This window comes from Dunckerocampus dactyliophorus, chromosome 4 (assembly GCF_027744805.1).
Source record: "Dunckerocampus dactyliophorus isolate RoL2022-P2 chromosome 4, RoL_Ddac_1.1, whole genome shotgun sequence".
NCBI classification, from domain to species: Eukaryota; Metazoa; Chordata; class Actinopteri; order Syngnathiformes; family Syngnathidae; genus Dunckerocampus; species Dunckerocampus dactyliophorus.
In genome coordinates, this window is record NC_072822.1 from 1,037,246 (window position 1) to 1,061,244 (window position 23,999).

At 43.5% G+C, this 23,999-nt stretch overlaps 2 protein-coding genes across 3 annotated transcripts; one reads left to right on the plus strand and one right to left on the minus strand.

Moving 5' to 3' along the window:
• The first annotated feature begins 1,656 nt into the window (after positions 1-1,656).
• On the plus strand, positions 1,657-10,615 carry smarcb1a (SWI/SNF related, matrix associated, actin dependent regulator of chromatin, subfamily b, member 1a). Its single transcript, XM_054772409.1, has 9 exons — positions 1,657-1,793; positions 2,215-2,326; positions 2,386-2,515; positions 2,589-2,726; positions 2,807-2,934; positions 5,213-5,379; positions 5,444-5,634; positions 5,709-5,840; positions 7,200-10,615. Exons 1-9 carry the CDS (start codon positions 1,710-1,712, stop codon positions 7,237-7,239), a joined length of 1,122 nt encoding a protein of 373 aa, XP_054628384.1. The 5' UTR covers positions 1,657-1,709; the 3' UTR covers positions 7,240-10,615.
• On the minus strand, positions 7,025-22,380 carry mmp11a (matrix metallopeptidase 11a). Of its 2 annotated transcripts, XM_054772402.1 has the most exons (8): positions 22,054-22,380; positions 14,060-14,268; positions 12,323-12,466; positions 12,123-12,256; positions 11,821-12,050; positions 11,549-11,753; positions 11,218-11,478; positions 7,025-9,640 (listed from the first exon to the last, which is right to left on the minus strand). In XM_054772402.1, the coding sequence occupies exons 1-8, from the start codon at positions 22,204-22,206 to the stop codon at positions 9,522-9,524; spliced, it is 1,455 nt and encodes a 484-aa protein (XP_054628377.1). In that variant the 5' UTR covers positions 22,207-22,380; the 3' UTR covers positions 7,025-9,521. The 2 variants fall into 2 exon arrangements, 1 of the variants encoding a protein (XP_054628377.1); XR_008569939.1 differs by lacking the exons at positions 7,025-9,640; positions 11,218-11,478; positions 11,549-11,753; ... (1 more) ...; positions 12,123-12,256; positions 22,054-22,380 and having other exon boundaries at positions 12,457-13,846; positions 14,060-22,041.
• Positions 22,381-23,999: the final 1,619 nt, after the last annotated feature.

Consider the following 23,999-nt stretch of genomic DNA (forward strand, 5'->3'; position numbering starts at 1 on the left):
TTTTGCGTTCCCTCGCAAAACTTTTGCGAGATAACACAAAACTGTTTTGCGAGGGAACGCAAAAGCGACCGTGGTAAAGATGGAAACATATTGACATATTCACACTTCCGGGATCAATAACTCCCAAGTGAATGTCTCTAACACAGCAAACCATACCTCTTTCCAACCGTGGCAATACAGACAAACAGCTATAACCCAGTTTTTATCAAAACGAGCCGTGTTCTGTGCAGTCTGACTTATATTGATCTCTGTGAGAAGCCGGCAGCGAGACCGGAGCGCAGGGACCTTCTACAAATGTCTTCTTCTTCATCTGTATTATGGCGGTTGGCATCAATGTTGACAACTCCTCAGAAAGAGAAGTATCTATTGGCTGTCCTGGAAGGCCATAGATGACGTTGTTGGCGAGTTTGCATGTTTTTTGCAAATTATGTTGTGAGAGATGTAGGAAAAAAACACAAGTGTGATAGGTCTGTGTAGGCTCTCAGTCGTACAGGAGTTGTCCATCGAGGGAAAGGCTTCTTGAGACGTCATCTGTACTTCTGTGAAGAAGGTGTCGGACGTTTCGCTCCTCATCCGAAGAGCTTCGTCAGCGAACTAATAAGTGCTGGTAGCTTAGGCCTTAAATACAGTACGAGTGGGTGGAATTGGTGTGCCAACACCCTCCTCCTATTGGTTCCTTACACTAAGCCTGGGAGGAGTTGAGGTCTAATCCTCTCCTGCCATTAGCACCTCCGATAAAAGGGAAGTGTCGCTCCCTGAGTTGGGTATGAACGACTCTGATACTGGCTCGTTAGCATCTATTGTTCTGGCTCGGCCCTGGCTCCACCTCATTTGCAAGACTAAGAGCTGTGGGTTTTGGTCTCAGTAACCTGCTGAACACAGGGTCCAAATTAAACCTCAAACCACCATTCCGATTCAATGATGGCTTCTGTTGTTTGACAAAAATAGCTTCCTTTACTCCTCTTTCAAACCATCTGTTTTCTTTGGCCAAAATCTTTACCTCGCTGTCCTGAAAAGAGTGGTTGCTTTAAGGTGTAGATGTACTGCTGATTGAGGACCACTAGAATTGTCCCTGCGGTGTTGATAAAGCCTTTTTTGGAGCATTTTCTTAGTTTCCCCAATGTAGTGCTCTTTGCATTCCTCATCTTTACAGTGGATGGAATAGACCACATTGGAGCCTTGTCTTTAGGATGCACTAGTTTTTGTCTCAGGGTATTTACTGGTTTGAAATAGGTAGGAATTTTGTGTTGCCATAAGATCCTCTGGAGTTTTTCGGAGACCCCCGCTACATAAGGGACTACCACTCCTCTCCTTTTTGCTTCTGTGGGCTTTTGGGTTTCTTTCCCTACTCTCTTCTTTTGACATTTGTTAAAAGCCCACCGTGGGTACCCACAGGTTGAGAGCGCTCTCTGGACATGTTGTGTCTCCTTTTTCTTTCCCTCAGCACTAGTTGGTATTTGTTCCGCTCTATGTTGTTTTGCGAGGGAACGCAAAAGTTTTTTGGGGTTTTTTTTACCCATTATATTTTTTTTCTCCATGTCCCCTCCGGGGCTCCGTACCGTACGGATGCGACGTATTAGCTATCCAGATATATTATACAGATCAGTGGGTGGTACAAGGGGGTGCGCATTGGCGTCATCACAGAGCGACGTGACGTCCATTTGGTGAGCGCATGCGCTGTCACGCAGCTTTTGTTATTTGATTCCAGTATGGCGCTGAGTAAGACTTTTGGCCAAAAACCTGTCAAATTCCAACTTGAGGAGGATGGGGATTTTTATATGATCGGATCCGAGGTTGGTGTATTTTAGTTTTGGCGTGTTTACCATTTACATTTGCTCTTAGTGAAGAAATCATTTTGATTCCGATTGTCGGCTTTTTTTTTTGGCCGGAGGTTAGCTAGCATGCTAACGTTGCTCCGGGAAAGTGAGGGCATAAACACTCGGTCGTCTATTTGGAAGATATTGCCAATAGCTTTAGGCGTTAAAGTCACCGATACATTCTTATTAACAACATTTGTGACCTATATTTTTTGAGCGAGCTATGAATGTTTTAGCATCCTAATGTTATGGCTGCAGAGCTAATATGAACGGAGGACGCTCTTTTAGATGCATGTAGTAATAAGGAGAAACAAAAACAGCAAAAATCACTTCATGGCTGCTTATTTGTGATAGTATATGAAAATGAAAACAAGCTGTTCCTGTATGTGTGTTTTAGGTGGGCAACTACCTGCGTATGTTCAGGGGCTCTCTGTATAAAAGATATCCGTCCTTATGGAGGAAGCTGGCGTCAGTCGAAGAGCGGAAGAAGATCGTGGAGTCTTCACACGGTGAGTACGCCGATGTGGGCAACTTGTGGACTGTCGCTGTTGTCGATGCTCCTCTTCAGACCACGGCTACACTCAGCTGGCCACCAGCGTCACTCTGCTCAAAGCCTTGGAGGTGGAGGAGATCCTTGAAGGCAACGACGAGAAGTACAAAGCTGTGTCCATTAGCACCGAGCCTCCCGCCTACCTCAGGTAACCTGTTGTCTCTTTTGTGGGAGGGGGCGTTGGACGTGCAGTGAAAAGCGATGTGTGGTTGTGTTTGCAGGGAACAGAAGGCCAAGAGGAACAGCCAGTGGGTTCCCACGCTTCCCAACAGCTCCCACCACCTGGACGCCGTGCCGTGCTCCACCACCATCAACCGCAGCCGCCTGGGCCGTGACAAGAAGAGGACGTTCCCGCTGTGGTCAGTGGTGGGGGAGACTTGAGGGATCTGCCACCGTCTCTTGACGCTTTTCTGTCTCTTTTTTTTTTTTTTTGGCCCAGTTTTGACGATCACGACCCGGCCGTCATCCATGAAAACGCCACTCAGTCCGAAGTCCTGGTCCCTATCCGTCTGGACATGGAGATCGAGGGACAGAAGCTGAGAGATGCTTTCACCTGGAACATGAACGGTACGCTGCCTTTCCCACAGGACTGCTATCTATGTGTGGCAGGGAACCTTGATGACGTCACTGTCTGATTTGCATCATTTGCCGTGCTGTGCGTCTGTCGTTCTTTGGGAAACGCGAAATGTTATGTTTTGAAAAAGAGAAACTAGAGAGGTCTGAACATTTGCAGAACATAGCGACAAAGTGGCTAAACTGGAAAAAGACTATCTACAGCAGAGGGCGCCTTAAAGATATAATTTAACAAGAAAACTAAGGGGGGGGGGACAGAAAATATGAACAAAAAATCAGCAATTTTACAAGAAAAAAGCGAAAATATTAAGAGAAAAAAATTCACTTTTTTGTAATTTTATGAGACTAACGATGTAATATGAGGAAACATAATGGCATTTTAGTATCATAGAGTTGAAATATTCAAGAAAGAAAGATATTTAAGTTGCAATATTATGGAAAACAACCAAAACAGCAAATCAAGTTGGAAGTTTTGGTAAATTAGGTTACAGAAAATGTTATAATGTTATGGGAATAAAGTCCTAATTATGAGAAGAAAATTGACACGAAGAAAGTTGAAATAGTTGCAAAATTGCAGAAAATGGGGGAAAAAATAAGAGAATGAAGTTAAAATATGAAGAGACAAAAGTTGGATTGTAATGAGAAAAAGTCACCATTTTCGGAGAATAAAGTGGTAATACTGTGAGGAAAATAATCCCATTTTAGGAGAAAAGAGTTGAAATATTCAAGAAAAAAACATAATAAAAAAAAGTTGTAATATATATGAGAAACAAAAGCAACTAAAGTTGTCATTTTTGGTCAATTAGATTGGGGAGAAAAAGTTGTAATATGGAAATAAATTCCAAATATTATGAGAAGAAAATTGACAACAAGAAAGTTGAATTAGTTGGAAAATAAATATGGAAAAAGAAGCACAAACGGAAGAAAAAGATGTCCTACTATGAGAATAAAGTCCAAATGGTAAGAGAAGTCGTATTCTAACGAGGAAAGAAGTCGCAATTTGGCAAGAATAAATGCGTCATATTAGGAGGAAAAATAATGTAGTTTTAGCAGCACACAGTTGAAATGTTCAAGGAATAAAGTTCTCTTTAAGTCGTAATATTATGGAAAACAGTAAATAATGTAGCACTGTAGTAAATGTAGTAAATTAGGTTACGGAAAAAGTTCTAAAGTTATGGGAATCAAGTCCAAATTATGAGAAGAAAAGTGACAAAAATAGTTGGAAATAAAATAAATAAGGAAAAAAATAGCAGAAACTTTGGGGGGGGAAAGTGTTAATAATCTGAGAATAAAGTCCAAATATGAAGAGAAAAAGTGGCGATTTTACAAGAATATACTGGTAATATTATGAGGAAAAGTAATGTCATTTTAATAGCATAAAGTTGAAATAGTCAAGAAAAAAAGTATGTTTTTTTATTAGTGGTGATATTATGGAAAACAACAAAGTTGGCATTTTTGGAAAATCAGGTTAGGGAAAAAGTTTTAATAATATGGGAATACAGTTATAATATTATGGGAGTACAGTTGTAATATTATGGGAGTACAGTGGTAAAATTATGGGAGTACAGTGGTAATATTATGGGAGTACAGTAGTAATATTATGGGAGTACAATAGTAATATTATGGGAGTACAGTGGTAATATTATGGGAGTACAGTTGTAATATTATGGGAGTACAGTGGTAATATTATGGGAGTACAGTGGTAATATGGGAGTACAGTAGTAATATTATGGGAGTACAATAGTAATATTATGGGAGTACAGTGGTAATATTATGGGAGTACAGTTGTAATATTATGGGAGTACAGTAGTAATATAATGGGAGTACAGTAGTAATATAATGGGAGTACAGTGGTAATATTATGGGAGTACAGTAGTAATATTATGGGAGTACAGTAGTAATATTATGGGAGTACAGTGGTAATATTATGGGAGTACAGTGGTAATATTATGGGAGTACAGTGGTAATATTATGGGAATAAAGTTGTAATATCACAAGAAGAAAATGGAGTCAAGATTATTTTAGAAGAAAGTAGAAAAGTCAGTGAAAATGTGCATCTGAATAACGGGCTTACTGGTTGGCATACGTGCTAAATGTGAAGGTGGCAAAGTAGCGTCGTTGCATACAGAGTGGCGGTGCCATCTAGTGGACGGAGTTGGAGACAAGACAAGCTCCATGGAGAGGGGGTCCCGTTATAATGAGTTGATTTGTAAGCGAGGGCCTACGGGCGGCGCCACCAAATGAACGCTAACGCTTGTACCAACGCTTCCAGAGAAGCTGATGACGCCCGAGATGTTTGCCGAGATCTTGTGCGACGACCTGGACCTCAACCCTCTGGCCTTCGTGCCTGCCATCGCCTCCGCCATCCGCCAGCAGATCGAGTCGTACCCCACGGACAGCATCCTGGACGAGCAGACGGACCAGAGGGTCATCATCAAGGTGACGCACGCCCCACGCCCACCACGCGTGGAGCTTTTCTAAAAGCACAAACCCCTCCTTGCAGCTCAACATCCACGTGGGCAACATCTCACTGGTGGACCAGTTTGAGTGGGACATGTCCGAAAGGGAAAACTCCCCCGAGAAGTTTGCCTTGAAGTTGTGCTCCGAGCTGGGCCTGGGGGGCGAGTTCGTCACCACCATCGCCTACAGCATCCGCGGTCAGCTCAGCTGGCACCAGAGGACCTACGCCTTCAGGTACGTGCGCCCCTCCCGCGCCCGCGCTCCTTGCCTGCCAGCTCCCCGCTGAACTTTGCACCCATCCCGTGCAGCGAGAACCCCCTTCCCACAGTGGAAATCGCCATCAGGAACACGGGCGACGCCGACCAGTGGTGCCCCCTGCTGGAGACGCTGACAGACGCCGAGATGGAGAAGAAGATCAGAGACCAGGACAGGAACACCAGGTGGGTGTCGTCACGGCGACAGCGCTGTTTTGATGATCACATGATGTCTTCCTTCCTTTTAAACGTGACCTCGTGTCTGCTTGGACTCACTCGGTCTTAGCTTTGCTTCTACTCATCATCATCAGCATCCTTTTCCATCCTGCCGACTCACACAAATCAAGGATTTTTATTGGTTCCATTCTAGACCTGCTTGGGGGGTTTTTCACAATTAGCAAAAATAGATTTCAAAATAAAAAAAATAGAGAGAAATAAATCATTTAAAAATATTTACAATCAAAAATGTATTTAAAAGACCTACTTTGAATAAATAAATACATCATGATGAAGAAGAAAAGAAATCATTTCAAATTAGTATTAAAACAATCGAATAAAGGCAAAAAAAGACCGACTTTTTCTTTGATTTTAAAAATACATTTTATATCATTTTAAAAATTAAGAAATAAATTATTTTTTAACAGTGAATAAAATAAATATTTTTTACTAACCTGCTTTTGTTTTTTTTTGTTTTTTATTATTATTTAAAATGCATTTTATATTTAAAAGTTCAAAATTTAAAAATAATTTCAATAAATATAAAAAAATAAACTTTTTGAAAACAGACCTACTTTGAGTTTTATTTGATATAGATAATAATAAATCAAATACATATTTTACAATATATATAAATAAGAATAAAACAATACAATACATTTTTAAAAGATCTACCTTGAGTTTTTTTCTTTAATTTTTAAAATACATTTTATATAATAATTTTGAAAATTAAGAAATAAATTCTAAAAAAAAAAAAAAAAGAATAAAATAATTAATCTTTTTTTTACTAGACCTGCTATGGTTTCTTTTATTATTGAACATTTACTTTGTATTATATTATTTACTTTACTTTTTGAAAATAATAAAAACATTGAAAAATAATAAAATAATAATAATTTTTTGCAAAGACCTATTTTGAGTTTTTAAAAATGTTTTATAATATAATATGAATATAATACATAATAACAAAGTAAATATTTTAAAATATACATAAAAATTAGAGTACAACGATAAAATAAATTTGAAAAAGACCTACCTTGAGTTTTTTCTTTAATTTTTAAAATATATTCAAATAATAATTTTTAAAATTAAGAAATAAATTGTTTTAAAAAAATGAATAAAATAGTACAATAAAATAATTTTATAGACGTGCTTTGAGTTTTTTAATTTCATTATTATTATAACAAATACAAACATACGTAATACAAAAAAGGATGAAATGGAATAGAAATCATTTGAAAAAGTGTCTTTTAAAGACCTGCTTTGAGTTGAACAGGTGACTTCTTTTTATTTGTGTTTTTGTGAGAGTAACTACTGTTTGATCCGCAGGCGAATGAGGAGACTCGCCAACACGGCGCCAGCCTGGTAGAAGTGTTGTCGTCGTCATCAGCGCCATCTACGCCCCCCCCCCAAACCTCCACCTTACTGGACCAACGTGGCTGCCACGACCGGTACTTCTTTTTTTTTTTTATGTTGATTGTTTTATTTTTGTCCTTTCTGTGCTCACGTTTGCTTGGCGTCTCCTGGCTGCACACGGACTCGAACACAAGCCAGAGCAGACGTCCGAGGTAATCTGTCGTTACGTGCTGCTTGACGTCTTTTTGTACATTTCAATGATTGCTAGGAAAATAAAATGAAAAGAAGGTTATCTTGGTGCCTTTTGTGGAAGAATTGCAATGCAAAGGAGGAAGCAGCGCAGTTGTCGGGATTTGTCAGCGGCGCCCGTCCATCCCGAGCGTGAAGATGACCACCATCGCACGTTGGCCGCACGGGATCTATCTTGGTGTTCCTTCACAGTAAAAGCCTCTTGGGCTTCAACCTGCCGGCTGTGTCGCATGCTAACACGCAACAAACACACCAACGTGGAATGCTGGCCACACTTCCTGTTTGAGCGTTTAAGGACACACACGGTGGGGGCGGGGTTTTTAATGGACGCATTTAAAAAAATAAAATAAAAGCATATTACAACTTTTTAAAAATGATTTCAAGTTTCTGACGCCAAAATGCGTTATTTTTCCTGATAATATGACATTATTCTCATGACATTACAACTTTTCCTTGTTAGATTGCAACTTTTTATCTCTTAAGAGTTTGACTTTATCCTTGCTTTGTTGTTGTAATGTTTGGACTTTATTCCCATAATATTAGAAGCTTTTCCCCAACCTCCCTCAACCTTATGCTACTCAAATGACATTTTTTTTCATAATATTACCAGTTTATTCTCATAACATTTCTCATAAAACCTCAAAAAACTTTTTCTCATTAGCATAGGAGTTTTTTCTCTTCATAGTTTGACTGTATTCTAGTAAGATTACCGCAGATTTTTTCTTTTTTGTTATTCCAATTATAAAAATAAATACATTTCCAAATATTTTGACTTTTTAGTAAATTTTATTCTTGTAATATTTTGACTTTATTCCCATAATATTATAACCTCCTCCCCAACCTAATTGGGGGGTTTTAAAACTTTTTTTCTTGAATATTTCAACTCTGCTACTAAAATGACATTATTTTTCTTCATAATATTACCAGTTTAATTTACTGCAATTTTTTTTCTATTGTTTTAAAATTTCCCAAAAAAATGTATCAATAAATGTCCCAATATTTCAAGTTTCTTGTAAATGTTCTTCTTTTAATATTATGACTTTATTCCCATAATATTTTGAATTTATTTCGATAATATTTTCACTTTATTCCCACATTATGACGTTTTGCCCAACTTAATTTTCCCAAAATAATGTAACTTTGTTTTGTTTGCTTCTTATAATATTATGACTTTTTAAAAATGTGTTTTTTCTGAAATATTTCAACTTTATGCCACTAAAATGTTATTTGTCCTCATCATATTACAGCATTATTCTTATAAAATTACAACAGAGTCAGAGTTTTTCCTTTTTAATATTTAGACGATTTTAATCCTTGTAAAATGACCGTTGTTTTCCATTTATGCTGGGGTTTTTTTTTTTTAATTTTTAAATGATATTTTTTGAGTGTCGCTGTTTGTAGAGTGATGTCTGAGGGAAATACGTTAAGTGTAAAAAGAAGTGAAGCAGTGTTGATGCTAGTACCTACGTGGTGGGAATGAGTTAGTAGGCTACAGTATGTGCTGCTTTCAATGTTTTGTCTTGGCACAACTTCCTGTTTCTCATTGTTTTTTTTCTGTGTTTTGGTGGGAAAAAACCCCCCAAATATATTTGATCGAGGATCCAAGTTTATTGAGAACAAACAATTATGTGAGTGGTTACATTGGAGTAAGAAATAGTATGAAAAACAATGATTTATGTACAAGTGTATAAATACCATGTCAATATAATCATTCTTATTATTGAAGTGGTTAACTGACGACATGAACGTGTGACGCGGTGACAAATGGAGCGACTCGTCAGTGACCCGCACTGGCGAGTCCGTCGTTTTTACGGAGGGAGTCCCTGAAGGCATCGCGCTGATCCTCACGCGAACCTCACCGACCGCGTCCGCCTCTAGGTGGCACCGAGAAGCGTCTTCACAGCATTTCCACTCGGCGCCTCGCCGGAGGCCCCACTCCACAAAGCACCCGAGGATGGGCGGACGAGTCCCGAACAAAAGTCCAAACAAGTTTCCCAGCAGAACGCTTTCCTGAGGAGGGGAGACCAAGAAGGTCCCAGGTTCCGCTCACATGTTTCCACACCCGAAAAAGTCCACGCCCACGTAGCGGGGGTAGCCTTCCAGGGAGTTCATGCCCACCGGGTCAAACTTCCAGTACTGGCGTCCTCGGATGAAGTGGGCGTAGCCTGGAACACACAGCAGGAAACTTCCTGTTAGCAAACACCTTCTCACACCAAAAGCCACATGGGAACAAATCACAGGATGCAAACATATATTTGGCAAGAAAAAAATACTTTGTCTTTGTCACAGACATGAAAAATCAGACTTGGTGTCAATTTCACTTCTTGTTTCCTATTTTTGCTGGGTTTGGGGTTTGTTTGTTTTTTTTTATTTTTCTAAATATGTCAGCTTTCATCTTGTAAATTATGACTTTATTCTCCTAGTATAACTTTTTCCCACAGCCTAATTTTTTCTTGACTATTTCAGCCCTATGCTACTAAATTGACATAATCTTTACTCGTCTCAGACAATTGGAACTTTTTTTCTTGTTAGAATGTGACTTTTTCCTCTTAATATTTTGACTTTATTCTTGTAAAGTTACCGCTCATGTTTGCAGTTCTTCAAATATGTCCAACTGTTGTAAGTTTTCTTCTCGTAATATTGTCACTTTTTCCCCCAACCTCATTTTTTTTTTAATAACATTTTTCTTGAAAATTTCCACTGTATTCTACTAAAATGACATTTTTTCTCAGCGTATTACCGGTTTATTCTCATAAAATTCAAGCTTTTTTTGTTGTTAGAAGAATACTTAAAAATGTTTTTTTTTCTTTAATATTCCAACATTATTTTTCCTGATAATACTACAATTGTATTCTGATAAAATTGCTCATTTTTTTCTCGTTACAACACAACGTTTTTCTTTAAATATTTTGACTTTATTCTTGTAAAATTGCAGCTATTTTTTCCATTTTTGTTTGTAATTTTCCAACTATTTCAACTTTCTTCTTGTCAGTGTTCTTCTGGTCATATTTGGACTTTATTCCCACAACATTAGAACTTTTACCCAAACAAATGTTCCTAAAATGACAACTTTTGTTTTTGTTTGGTTCTCATAATATTCTGACTTAAAAAAAGAAGCTATTTTTTCTTGAATATTCCAACTGTGTGCTACAAAAATGACATTTTTCTTCCTCAGAATGTTAGGAGTTTATTCTGGTAAAATTGAGGTGGATTTTTACATTTTTTTCTATTGTTTTTTAACATTTCCAAATCTAAAAAAAAAAATAAACCGTGAATTAATTAAATGTTGTAATATTTCAGCTTTTTTTGTAAATTGTCTTTTCGTAGTATTATGACTTTATTCCTGTAATATTTACAATTGATTTCTGTCATATTTGGGCTTCATTCCAATAAGTTTTTCCTCAATCTAATTTTCCATAAATTAAAACTACTTTTTTTTTTTTGCTTGTTTGTTTATAATAAGTATTTTTTTCTTGAATATTTTATATTTTTATCTTGGATATTCCAACTTGATGCTACTACAATAATGTTCTTTTTCCTTCTGATATTTGACTTTTTCCCGTTAGAATACAACTTGAATCTTTTCACTCTATTCTCATTAAATAACTGCTGATTTTTCCATTTTTGGTTTAGCTTTTTTTTTCATTTTTAAATATAAAAAACTAAATTTAAAAAAAAAACAAAAACCGATGAATAAATAGCAGCCACTAGGGGGCACACTAGCATAGGGGGAGGAGCTTACCGTAAGCATCCCTGAAGGTGGCGTCCACGTCGGCGGGAATGCCACTCCAGTCGGTCATGCTGCGCGGGTACGGCGAGTCCAGGCGGCTGTGGCGGGGGCTGAAGCGCCAGTAGCTTCCCGAGCGGAACAGGTAGGTGTAGTAGTTGGGGTCGTGACCCCAGCGCAGCGCCGCCCGGACGCCCGGCACCGACAGACCCAGACCCCGGATGGGCTCAGGCCCCCGCACCTGCATCTCGGCGTCAAACACCCAGTAGCTCTCACCTGAAGACAACAGCCAGACATCATCAAAGGCACCGCCCCCATCGGCACATGAGGTCGTGTGACAGGTCACCTCGGAAGAACCAAATATTCCCCGCCTTGTCTTCAAAGGCGGCGTCGATGTTGTCCGGAATCCCCCTCCAGTGGCGGGACGCCAGCGCGGGATAGCCCTTCTCCAGATGCCCGTCCCGGATCCGCCACACGTAGCCCGACTTGAAGAAGAACAGCTCCCCCCGGATCATGGACGCTGCGTCAAAGTCCGTCTGGCAGACGTCGGGCTGGCGGGAAGACACGGGAGAGGTTGAAGGGGACGCGGGAGAGCGCGCCAGGATGCCTTCTGCTCACATGAGGGACTATCTCGTTGGTCTCGGGGTCCGTCGGTGGCAGAGGCGGCGTCGGCGGGGCCCCGGGACGGGCGCCATAGAGGTACTGGATGCCTCGCTTGTCGTCGTCGCTCAGCGCAAGCGGGTAGGAGAAGGAGTAGTAGGCGGACATGACGGCCCCCGGCTCGTCGGAGTGCAGGAGGCCCAGCACGTGTCCAAACTCGTGAGCTGCCACCTGGAGGAGGTCGGTGCCTGCGACGCCGGGGAGGGAAGAAGGTGGAACACCTCACAAAGAGTCCCGGCTTGGTGCGGACTTTGTCTCACCCATGTGGTTGCCGAGCGTCCACGACTCGTCGTAGTCGAAGTGCATGTCGCCTTGGCGGTGCGTTTTGGGGAAGAAGGCGTGAGCGAGGATCCCGCCCGGGCCGTCGAAGGGGAGGCTGTCTCCGTGCCAGTACCTGCAGGCGCATCACACAAACGCACCAATGGAAGCTCCACCCCCCCGACACTAACCGGGTCCCCACCTGGTGAAGTCGATGCGGATGTCGGCCTTGCCGTCGCGGATCTCGGTGAAGGTGAGCGGCGTCACGTCGCTCCAGATCTTCAGGGCTTCCCGGAACACCCGACGCACCTTCTCCTCGCCCATCTGCCACGGGAAACGCACGATCCTGCGTGGGACCACACCCCTTTCTTTTTTAGCTGCCTAGCAATGTCCCACTTTTAGTGCAAAACTTAGAACGGGGGTGTCCAACGTGCGGTCCGGGGGCCGTTTGGGCTGCACGGCACATTCTAAAAATAGCATTTCACTGGAAAAACACAACAAGTCGCAATTTGACCAGAATAAACTCCTCATTTTCTGAGGAAGAATCGTGTCATTTTTGGAATGTTCAAGAAAAAATAGTTTATTTTTCATAAAAGTCATAAAATGATCAGAAACCAGAAAAAAACATCACAAAGTTGCCATTTTAGGAACATTACGTGGGGCAAAGTTCTGATATTGTGGGAATAACGTCCAAATATAAGAACCATAAGAACATTTACACAAAGAAAGTTGAAATAGTTGGAAAATTTAGAAAAAAATGGAAAAAATAGCTGCAATTTTACGAGAATGAAGTCAAAATGTTTAGAGAAAAACGTTGCAATTTTATAAGATAAAAATTGTAACAATATGAAACACACGTACGTCCAAATGTTCCTTCAAAAACGACTGCAACGAGACGTGGATGACAATTTGGTTGTTTGGATTTCATCTCATCTCCAAAATGAAAAGTTGACACGGTGACAAAAATCACCCTTGAACGAAAAACAAGCATCGTTTTCTAAGAAAAAAAAATCAAATTTGAATCAGAAAAAGTCTGAATATTACAAGAAAAAAACATTTTTTCAGAATAAAGTCTATTTTCACGTTCTTTTGGATGTATCTATTTTTTGGAACGAAGCAGCAAAGTGACTTGAAGGACGTCCCAACGTTTGCATCACGAAGGCTTTTCATGAAAAGGGATTTTATTGTTTTAATGTTTGCTTCCACAGAGCTCACCTGGAAAGTGAAGAACCTGCAATGACGAATCAAAATCATTTTTACTCGGAAGAAAAACACATTTTAATGAGAAAAACTCTGAATATTTGGAGAAAAATGCGGAAAAAGTCCTTTTTCGTCCAAGTGTGGTTTGTACTTGTCTTTTACAGTCACGTCGTACGTTGGCGGACGGGAAGCTGAGGTGTGCGATCACGTGCGCCAAAATCCTTGAGCGGTGTTTGTGTGTGCACGTGGCCAGGTGCGCACGTTCGCACACGCTCGGCTGCCGACCAGGAAGAAAGAAGAAAGGCTTTGCGAGTGAAAACAGGAACTAGTTTGCCGAAGACGACCCGACATCACTGGATGAGTTGATGACTCCTTTCAAGAACCCGCCTGGTTCTGCTGCGGCTCTGCATTAGACGTGAATTCTTTCCTAAAGCGATTGAGCGCTTTGAAGAGGAGACCCCCGGCCGTCGACCCGACGGGATTTCCCGGGTCGTGCCAGAACTTGCTGAGCTCCAAACAATGCGGCCTGAAAAAAAAGCTAACGTATTAGCGTCTGCATTTTTGCAGGAAGGGGGGCGACGCCGGTCTCGTCGGACCACATGAGCGGGTCAAAGCTTCACGGGCTCGACCCAGCAGGACCCCATCAGTCTGTGAGCACCCCCCCCCCCCCCCCCCCCAACCACAGACAGCGGAACCAGCAGGGAGGGAGGTTGATCAGTTAGACGCGAGCAAACACTACCTGTAGGTGAGGTCCGTCTTGTCCAGCCTTCCTCCGTAGAGGACAAAGCGTCTCTGGCGGTGTCGTCCCGGATAAAGATAGTCGGGAACGCCACAGCGAGGACGCCTCCACGGGTTGGACGTGTGGTTGGACGCATCCTTGACCGTCTTGTCGTGGACGTGAGGGAGTTTGGATCTCTTCTTTGCGTCGGGGAACCTGTCAACATGGACCTACAGGGACATAAGCCGTTGTTAGTGAAAAACCGGTGCCGGTGCCGGTTCCGTGTGGACCTGCTGCTGGAACCCTGAGGGACGGGTTGTAGGGTTTGGGTTTGGGTTAAGCTTGCTGCATTAGCGAGCATCACGGTGAACTTCCCACTCAAAGAATACTAAGCCAACCCAGGTGGAACCAGACTTAGGGGGTCTGAAACCCGATGAGACGTTCAGACAAACACAACAAATGACCTGTCGTCCCCTGTCAATCATGTCCAAACCGTGTGCACACAAAAAGTCCCACAAAAGACAGTAGACGCTGCTAGTGAGGTAATGCACTAACAAAAAAGAAACCAAAGCCCCCCCCGGGTGTTTTTTTTTGGGGGGGGAGGGGGGCTGGCGGCGGCTGGAGGGGCCCCAAAGACGAAGAATTAATGTCCACAAATCAGGTCCAGATGGCCGCCCCACTTCTAAAAGTCCAATTTCCTCCCCGCAATGCATCAGCTTGTTAGCGTTGACGTTCTGCTCTCGGCACCTGAACACCGCCTCCGCAGCCGAGACGGCCGCCGGCCAGCCACACAAAAGAAAACACTTCATTAACGTCTTTGACATCTGCAACACCGGGACCGGTGTGGGCCACCAGGCGACCTCCGTGCGCTCCCTGTCCGCTAGCGAGACCAGGTGTCGGCTTTCGGGGCCGTAAAACTTCGGCTAACGAAGCACCTGACCGCATCTGATGGACTGTGTGACCCCCCCCCGACCTCAAAGCTGCTTCATTCCTGACACGTGTCACCCCTGAGGTCAAAGTTGAACACAAGCAGTCACATCACTGCTAGCTAATCGTTAGCAGTGACATACATTGTCCTGAAAGCTTCAGGACGTGAAGAAGGACTGACTGAGACGTCAACGCCAGCTAGGAAGCTTAACAAAGACGCTAACATAGTTTTACGTTTTCTCAGCCCGCAGACAATTAGTGCATCACTTCCTGCTGAGAGAGCAGCGAGACGGCCGTGGCGCTTTGTCATGGTGTGACATGCGAGCTACGCATCACAAGTAGCGACGACATCCGAGAGCGCCGTCTGACACCAACCATGTGGAGAGGAGCCAGTCGGCACTGGAACGCCTTCAACCAGTCAGTCCATTCACTTAGTGCACTTAGTGCTGTAGTGCACTTAGTGCTGTAATCTGTGTCTGACCTTCTCGTGTCATCTTGGGGTGGGGACCAGGGTTAGGGTTTGGGCTTTGGTTAGGGGTGGGATTATGATTTGTGTTAGGGTTGGGGTTGACCTAAGGTTGCAGTTGGGGTTAGGGTTAGGGTTTGGGCTATGGTTAGGGGTACAATTATTATTCGTGTTAGAGTTGTGGTTAGGATTTGTATTGCGTTGACCTATGGTTGGGGTTGGGGTTAGGATTAGGGTTAGACGTAAGGTTGCATTTGTGGTTAGGCCTAGACATGAGGTTAGGGCTAGACATGAGGTTAGGGCTAGGATAGATGTTAGGCCTAGGCATGAGGTTAGGGCTAGGATTGATGGTAGGCCTAGGGATGAGGTTAGGGCTAGGATTGATGTTAGGCCTAGGGATGAGGTTAGGGCTAGGATGGATGGTAGGCCTAGGGATGAGGTTAGGGCTAGGATTGATGTTAGGCCTAGGGATGAGGTTAGGGCTAGGATTGATGGTAGGCCTAGGCATGAGGTTAGGGCTAGGATTGATGGTAGGCCTAGGGATGAGGTTAGGGCTAGGATTGATGGTAGGCCTAGGGATGAGGTTAGGGCTAGAGTTGATGTTAGGCCTAGGGATGAGGTTAGGGCTAGGATGGATGGTAGGCCTAGGGATGAGGTTAGGGCTAGGATTGATGTTAGGCCTAGGGATGAGTTTAGGGCTAGGATTGATGGTAGGCCTAGGCATGAGGTTAGGGCTAGGATTGATGTTAGGCCTAGGAATGAGTTTAGGGCTAGGATTGATGGTAGGCCTAGGGATGAGGTTAGGGCTAGGATTGATGTTAGGCCTAGGAATGAGTTTAGGGCTAGGATTGATGGTAGGCCTAGGGATGAGGTTAGGGCTAGGATTGATGGTAGGCCTAGGCATGAGGTTAGGGCTAGGATTGATGGTAGGCCTAGGGATGAGGTTAGGGCTAGGATTGATGGTAGGCCTAGGGATGAGGTTAGGGCTAGGATTGATGGTAGGCCTAGGGATGAGGTTAGGGCTAGAGTTGATGTTAGGCCTAGGGATGAGGTTATGGCTAGGATGGATGGTAGGCCTAGGGATGAGGTTAGGGCTAGGATGGATGGTAGGCCTAGGGATGAGGTTAGGGCTAGGATTGATGTTAGGCCTAGGGATGAGGTTAGGGCTAGGATTGATGTTAGGCCTAGGGATGAGTTTAGGGCTAGGATTGATGGTAGGCCTAGGGATGAGGTTAGGGCTAGGATTGATGGTAGGCCTAGGGATGAGGTTAGGGCTAGGATTGATGGTAGGCCTAGGCATGAGGTTAGGGCTAGGATTGATGGTAGGCCTAGGGATGAGGTTAGGGCTAGGATTGATGGTAGGCCTAGGCATGAGGTTAGGGCTAGTATCAGGATAAATGGGCTAGAAGTCACAGAAACAACTGATATCTTTTTCTACAAACCAATGTTGAGGAGAGTGAAGGCTAAGGTGTACTATTGGGGTGTCTCAGGTGTGCATTGGAGATGAGGTGACCAAGGTGGCTGCAATCGTGATCTGCATGTGTGGGTTTGACTTCCATCCTTGTCGTCCCAAGTGTGGACGTCCCCAGGCAGGCCATGAGGTCTGCAGGCAAACGGTTAGCACAAGTTGTTTGGATTTTACACGATAGAAATAAAGTTTGATTTGACTCAGCTTGGAAAAAAAGGCAATGTGCTGGAGAATGCAGGCATCGATCCCTCTACCTCTCGCTTGCTAAGCAAGCACTCTACCATGTGAGCTAATTCCCCGGTGGGCTCTGCCAGCTGCTGTGGTCTGTCTGGCTGTCAGGACAACGTCTCATTTACAAGAACGTGTGTGACGTCTCCAAGATGCCATACCCACCTGCAGCTGTCCCTATCATAGGGCCGAACAATACAAAACAATTTTCATAGTCACTATCTCTCGCATGCTAAACAAGCGCTCTACCTAACGAGCTAATTCCCCTGTGATTATTCTCTCTTTTTTTTGGTCCTCTTTGTCTAGGTTTCGGCACTCACGCCCCTGTGGCCCGAGTCCAGGTCGTGGAAAGAGCTTTTGGGCCTTGATGCCAGTGAGTAGCAGTTGGGGGTGGGGATTGAGGATTAAAACCCTGCCAAGAAAATGGGTAGGCTAGAGTTTTGGGCTCTGGTCATCAAGCTGCTACCCACTGGACAGGGGCTCCGTCAGGAATTCTGGGCCCGTGGGCCCTTGGAATTGTCCTCACGTTTCGCTCCTGCCACTGAATCCCAAATGAAGATAAACACGTCATTAAAGACTAGCCTGGAAGATTTGACCTCTGTCTAATCACGCCCAGAAGATCTTTCACCTGGAAAAGATGCACCCTGTCATTTCTATCTGCACACACACACACATGGTTTGTAGATATGCCACAGTGTTCATCACCGTCCGAGTGCTGGCTGAGACAGGCTGGTGCCTAACATCCCAACAACTAAAATAAGGAAGTACGCCCATAGCGCCACCTCTCTGACAGATTTCATAGACGAAAGTGGAACAGGGTTGCTCTTCGGACATCGATTGGACTTTGCTTAGCCTTCATTGGCCGCTAATCGCTCTCTTCAGCACTGGCATTGCAATTGCTTCTCCCTAATCCTGTTTGAATTCCATTGTAAACTGTCCTCGGAACTCCAGACTCGTTCCCAGTCCCAACATCTCTTCTACAAACAAAATCAAAAGCTTACATGGAGAATGCGGGTATCGATCTCGCTACCTCTCGCATGCTAAGCACGCGGTCTACCATTTGAGCTAATTCCCCTGAGCCTCAAGACTATTTTAGTTCTTGTGAAACGTGTTGCTAGAGGGTGTCCAAGTGGACCTGTCTCTGTCTGCCTGTCTGGGTGCAGCTAGCTCAAGCACATACAGTCCCTGGTGGTCTAGTGGTTAGGATTTGGCGCTCTAACCGCCACAGTGAGGGTTCGATTCCCGGTCAGGGAGCTTACTTTTGGGCCATGATGGCAGCCCAAATTGCTGCTTATGATGAATTACTGTGGCCGGGGGCTGAAGGAGCAACACCCCCACAAGTAATATGCCAGCATTCTAAACCTCTACCTGCTGCCAACATGACGGTTACGGTGACTGGATGACAAATGAATGTAAATACATCGTTACACGGTGGACTAGGGGCCTAGGGATAAGGTTCCGAACCCGAACCCGAACCCGAACGCAACATGAAGCTAATAAACAACTGAAATTAAATGATTTCCTGTGAGCATTCCATGACAAGACAAGGTACCAGACTGGAGAACGCAGTCAGGGCTGGGGTTTGGTTAGACCTAAAGTTTGGTTGGGCATTGGGGCGAGGATTAGTGTTTAGTACTTGGGATCATTCAATCACAGACTGAGTTTCTAAAGTTTCTATAAAGAACTGATACATAACAAGAGACTGGTCTGGAGAATGAGGTCAGGGTTGGGGTCAGGGTCGGTGTATTCATGTTAGGCTTAGGGATACATACTGGTCTGAGGTCCCTGGTGGTCTAGTGTCTAGGATTTGGTGCTCTCACCGGGAACTTTCCCTTTTTGTGGCTGAGTGGTGGAAAATGCAACTTTTGGTTCCTGCCGGAATGAAGCCCCCAGAAAACAACATTCACATGCTGGCATTGTAATTTGCTAATGTAACCTGCCCTGCTTTGCACCGCCCGCACCGGGGCTCGAACACAGGACGCTCGTAATGGGAGATGAGAGCGCTGACCACACGGCCAAAAGCCGGGCCTGTACACCTGCACAGCCTCACATGCTGGCATCCGTTACACTAAGGTACTGAGAAACGTACTTGCATGGGGACAATGGTAGTCCCTCCATCCTGCCACCCAGCAAAGCCAGCAGCGCTCTTACCTTCTGAGCTAATCCCTAACACCTCCAGCCCCGCCCACGCAGCTGTAAGCTCGGGCGACGTCACCGGCGCTCTCACGAGGCGTCGGCCAATGGCGCGCGGGACGGAGCGTGTGAAAGCGGACACCGTGTGTAGCCGCGCTGCGAGAGCTGCAGACTGAGAGGCGTGCACGGGCTTGTGCACGGATCTCTTTGTCAACGCGCGGCAGACACAACAAGGTGGTCCTGATAAGGCAGACACACTCTCAGCTGGGAAAGAATGTCTGCTCAAAGATCAGCTATTCAACGTGATCTCACACAAATCAGCCATCGCTTCAAAATGACAAAACCACAATCAATCCATAAAGTCACGTCTGTTTTCTCATTTCTGCTGTTGTTGTTTTTCCCAACTAGTTGAACTTTCCTCTTGTAATATTCCTTCTGGTAATGATGACTTTATTCCCATATTTTGACTTTATTCTCGTTTCTCATATCACAATTCTTGAAACATGTTAACGTTCCTCTTTAATATTTCAACTCTCTGCTGCTAAAATGACATTTTTCCTCATAATATTACGCAACAATGTTACCTTTCCCTTATTTTCCAGAAAATGTCCCTTATTTTTGCTAGGAATGGAATATGTTCCACTCTGTTTTAGGCAAAGTACAGTGATGTGTTTATCAACCGGAATGGAATATTTTTCGTAGCGTGGACCATGTGCTTCTCTATGGTCGACAGCTACGATAGATAAGCACCTTGCTGTACTTTGCCGAAAGCAGAGTGGAAAATATTCCATTCCTAACGGTTGACAGGTGATAGTCCTGCTTGTCCCACGCTAGCTTTCACTGGAGAGTGACAGCTGAGAACACCATACTAAAACATCCCTGGTGGTCTAGTGGCTAGGATTTGGTGCTCTCACTGCCACGGCCCGTGTTTGATTCCCGGTCAGGGAATTTGCTTTTCACCAACATGCATACATTCTGGAAACATTTGGCGTTTAAAGGCAACGTGAAATGAGTTATAAAGCTATGAAGATATAACAGCAAAGTTAAGACATGTTTTTTGTTTCATCTTCATGTCCAGAGTTTTATAGGTAGGAATAATACTTTTTTAGGAATGGAATATGTTTCACTCTCTTTTAGGCAAAGTATGGCAACAATTTATCTACCGGAATGGAATATTTTCCACTCTGTTTGTCGGCAAAGTACAGCAAAATGCTTATTTACTGGAATGGAATCTTTTCAATTTTTTTGACAAAGTATGGCCATTCCTAACACTTTTAAATGTTGGCAGCTGCCTAGTCCCACATGATGCTGTGCCCCTGGTGGTCTAGTGGCTAGGATTCGGCGCTCTCACCGGCCAGGGAACGCGCACTTATGCTGAAAACGCCGCAGAAAATGCAGTGTGGAATGTGTGTTAATGTGTTGCTAATTGTTATCAAGCTTGTACTGATTACTACAATCCAACTTCAGCTAAGTGCTAGCAAAAGCACAAGTAGCAGGTAGTTAGAAACTACTCGTGCGAACGCTGCCCCCTGCAGGCCAGGGATACTCCCATTGCATTCCCCAAGCTAGCGTGCCAACTTCAGTTATCTTCCTATGACTCATAATCTGTCTAAATGAGCTTGTACTTGCGGTGCAGCGCACACCGTGTTTACGTGCACGTGTAAACAGGACATGTTTGTGTATTCGACAGGTCCTTGCCGGTAAACGCCCGGGAAGTGGAACGACGGCAGGCGAGCAAGGACTCACAAAGAAGGCCTAGGCGTGGAAAACGCCGCCTCGTAGTGGGACCTCTGACTTTTATGATGTTGTTGTCTTGAAGGCCTCTTATTGCTACTTCCTGTCCTGCTGACAACACAACTCAGCAACACTGGCAAACACAAACACATCGCTCACACCCTGCATACACCTTTAGTACACACTTCCACAGCAGCACTGCATGCATGTAGACCACGAGTGCATCAAACACACTTCACTGGAGCAGGAGAGCATACGTACTGGATATGCAAGCACAGCCCTGCCTCCTTTATAGCGCCTAATTGGTTCCAGATATAGCATTCAATGTTAATACATGGAATATTTTTGTAGTTACAGCATAGAAAACCTCTTTATGACTTTGTAAATATGGCTTCCAACATCATTAGAGCCCTGTAGAAACAACAAACCCATAGTCACATTTATGCTCCTGGTAGCCATTGTTTACATGCACTGCACTGGAGATGGCTGCTAGCTAGCAAACTAATCTGTTAGCCTCCTTCTAAACTTAAGGACTCAAAAACTTACCACTTCCACATGGGATGGGAGGATAACTTTTTTTCACTCTGTCATGTCAGACATGCCGCATGGGTTAAGGTTAGGACATAGCCCAAACAGCGCTCATTTATTCATTCATGAATTTTGGGAAAAAAACGCGATATAGCCAGGCAACGACCTTATTGGGTGCATATGGAGAGGTTTACATGCTAGCAATAGCGCAGCGGTAGCAAAAAAGGTGACGTCCCGGCCAGATAATTCGAGTGACATGTGAGTTTAAACAATTATTCTTTCAGGACAAGCCTTCGTTAACTTGATCCTGCCACTACTTTCATTATTTACTGTCAAGTCAACGCTGTGTGCGTGCGTGCGGCAGCAGGACAAACAAAGAAGGAGGTAAACACAACAACAACAACACACAAGTCCGTGCGTGTGGTGCGTCAAAGTCCACAGAAGAAGAAGAAGAAGAAGAAGAAGAAGAAGAAGAAGAAGAAGAAGTGGTGTTGAATGTTGTGGAAGGAAGGATCAGGTACGAACACTCACCGGCGTCGCCTTGTAGCCGCTGGCAGCGCGCACGCGGGGGGCCGCGCGCGTCCACGAGGGCGCGAGCAGAGCCAGGACGCACACGAGCGCACACGTCCTCATCATGTCTCTGCAAGACTGCTTGTCAAGCCTGCTCTTTAAGTACTCCCTCATTTCTTTGTTCCTCTCTCTCTCTCTCACACACACACACACTCTCCCCCGCCACACACACCACGTGACTGTTAACCCTCTGCGTGCTACACACGCACGCACACACCTGCACTTTCACTTTGCACTACATGTGGCTAATACATCTAGCTATCGCTAACAAACACCTCCTCGCCAACAGGGGGCGCTCCTTGTTGCACAACACTTGACCTAGGTACATGACAAAGTACATTTCATTGACTAATTATGCTAAAATGCTGATAAAAACAGGGTTAGCTTGCAGTAGCCTCCCAGCCGGTAGGGGGTGTCCCGTGTTGTTCTATCATTGGGCAAAGGGGCGTGGCCTCTAGCAAGAAGAAGCTTCATTTTAGCATGTTGGCCAACACAGTAACAGTCTGGAGATCGGGAAGGTCTGGGTTGGATTCTCCCCTGGGCATTTCTGTGTGGAGTTTGTATGTTCTCCCCGTGTGTGTGTGGGTTTTCTCCGGGTACTCCGGCTTCCTCCCACATTCCAAAAACATGCAGGTGAGGTTAATTGGTGACTCTAAATTGTCCATAGGTATGAATGTGAGTGTTTGTCTATATGTGCCCTGCCATTGGCTGGACACCAGTCCAGGGTGTACCCCGCCTGTCGCCCGAAGTCAGCTGGGATAGGCTCCAGCATGCCCTCAAGACCCTAATGAGGATGAAGCGGTATAAAAAATGGATGGATGGATCTCCCACTAGAAGTCACCAAAAGCAACACAAATTAAACAGATTGTTGCTACTTTTGTAGTAAGTCGTTTTTTACGCCACAAACGCGCTAAACATAAATGTACTTGGCCGTTGTTCAATCGGGATGTTAGCTTAGCAAGATGAACAAGAGGGCTAACAGGAAGATGTTAGCTTAGCACAGTGGTGTCCAAAGTGCGGCCCAGGGGACATTTGTGGCTCATTTTGTTGTTGTTTTTAATTGGTCTGCGGCACACTCGAAAAATATCATCTAACAAAAAACTACACAAAAATTTGAAAAATAGAGCAAAAATATGAAGACAAAAAGCTGAGATGCTTATGCTAATAACTAATAATAACACAAAGCTTTGTTCTGAAATATGTTTTTACAAAAACATTACAAAGAACATTTTTACAAAAAGTATTTTAATTTTGGAAAAATATTTTTTAAATATTAAAAAATATGTTTTTTAAAATAATGTTTTTTAACAGCTTTTACCAAATAAACAAACTATTTACAAAAAATGACGATATTTTCACCAAATTTTTTTTTTATGTTTTTAAACAATTATGAAATGTGAAATTTTTACACAAAAATTACCAAATTAATTTTTTTTAAACAATATTGATGTTCCGTTTAAGAAAAATAAACATAAACATTTATGATAAACATAAATGCACTTTGTCGGTGTTCAGTCAGGATGTTAGCTTAGCAATATGGCAGCTAACAGGAAGTAGCTTTCTTTTACACACAACAATCTCCCAGTTTTGCAGTTAAAAGTCACCGAAAGCAACAAAAATTAAACACTATCGTAAAGATTGTTGTTACATTTGTTTTAAGTGGCTGTTCCACTCGATAAACATAAAAGTACATCCATCAGGACGTTAGCTTAGCATGACGAGTGAGCATTTGGACGGCGGCTAACAGGAAGTAGCTTCGTTTGACACACAAAGTCCTGATAAATGTGAGCAGGAGGTTTATGTTGGAGAAATAAAAGACAATGAAAGGCGACGTGTGAGTGGTTTCTTTGCTGGAGTAAGGAGCGTGACAAAGAGGCAACCTATGTAACGTTCCATCCCGGCAGCTT

What these genes read in the sequence shown, in the direction of transcription:
- mmp11a (XM_054772402.1), bottom strand. Translation starts at nt 22,206, where the DNA reads ATGAGGGAGTACTTAAAGAGCAGGCTTGACAAGCAGTCTTGCAGAGAC. An exon ending in ATCCGCATCGACTTCACCAG is followed by an intron (nt 12,257 to 12,322) that starts GTGGGGACCCGG and finishes ATGCGCCTGCAG; the next exon opens with GTACTGGCACGGAGACAGCC. An exon ending in GACGCTCGGCAACCACATGG is followed by an intron (nt 12,051 to 12,122) that starts GTGAGACAAAGT and finishes CCGGCGTCGCAG; the next exon opens with GCACCGACCTCCTCCAGGTG.
- smarcb1a (XM_054772409.1), top strand. Translation starts at nt 1,710, where the DNA reads ATGGCGCTGAGTAAGACTTTTGGCCAAAAACCTGTCAAATTCCAACTT. An exon ending in TTTATATGATCGGATCCGAG is followed by an intron (nt 1,794 to 2,214) that starts GTTGGTGTATTT and finishes TGTGTGTTTTAG; the next exon opens with GTGGGCAACTACCTGCGTAT. An exon ending in GACCAGGACAGGAACACCAG is followed by an intron (nt 5,841 to 7,199) that starts GTGGGTGTCGTC and finishes TTTGATCCGCAG; the next exon opens with GCGAATGAGGAGACTCGCCA.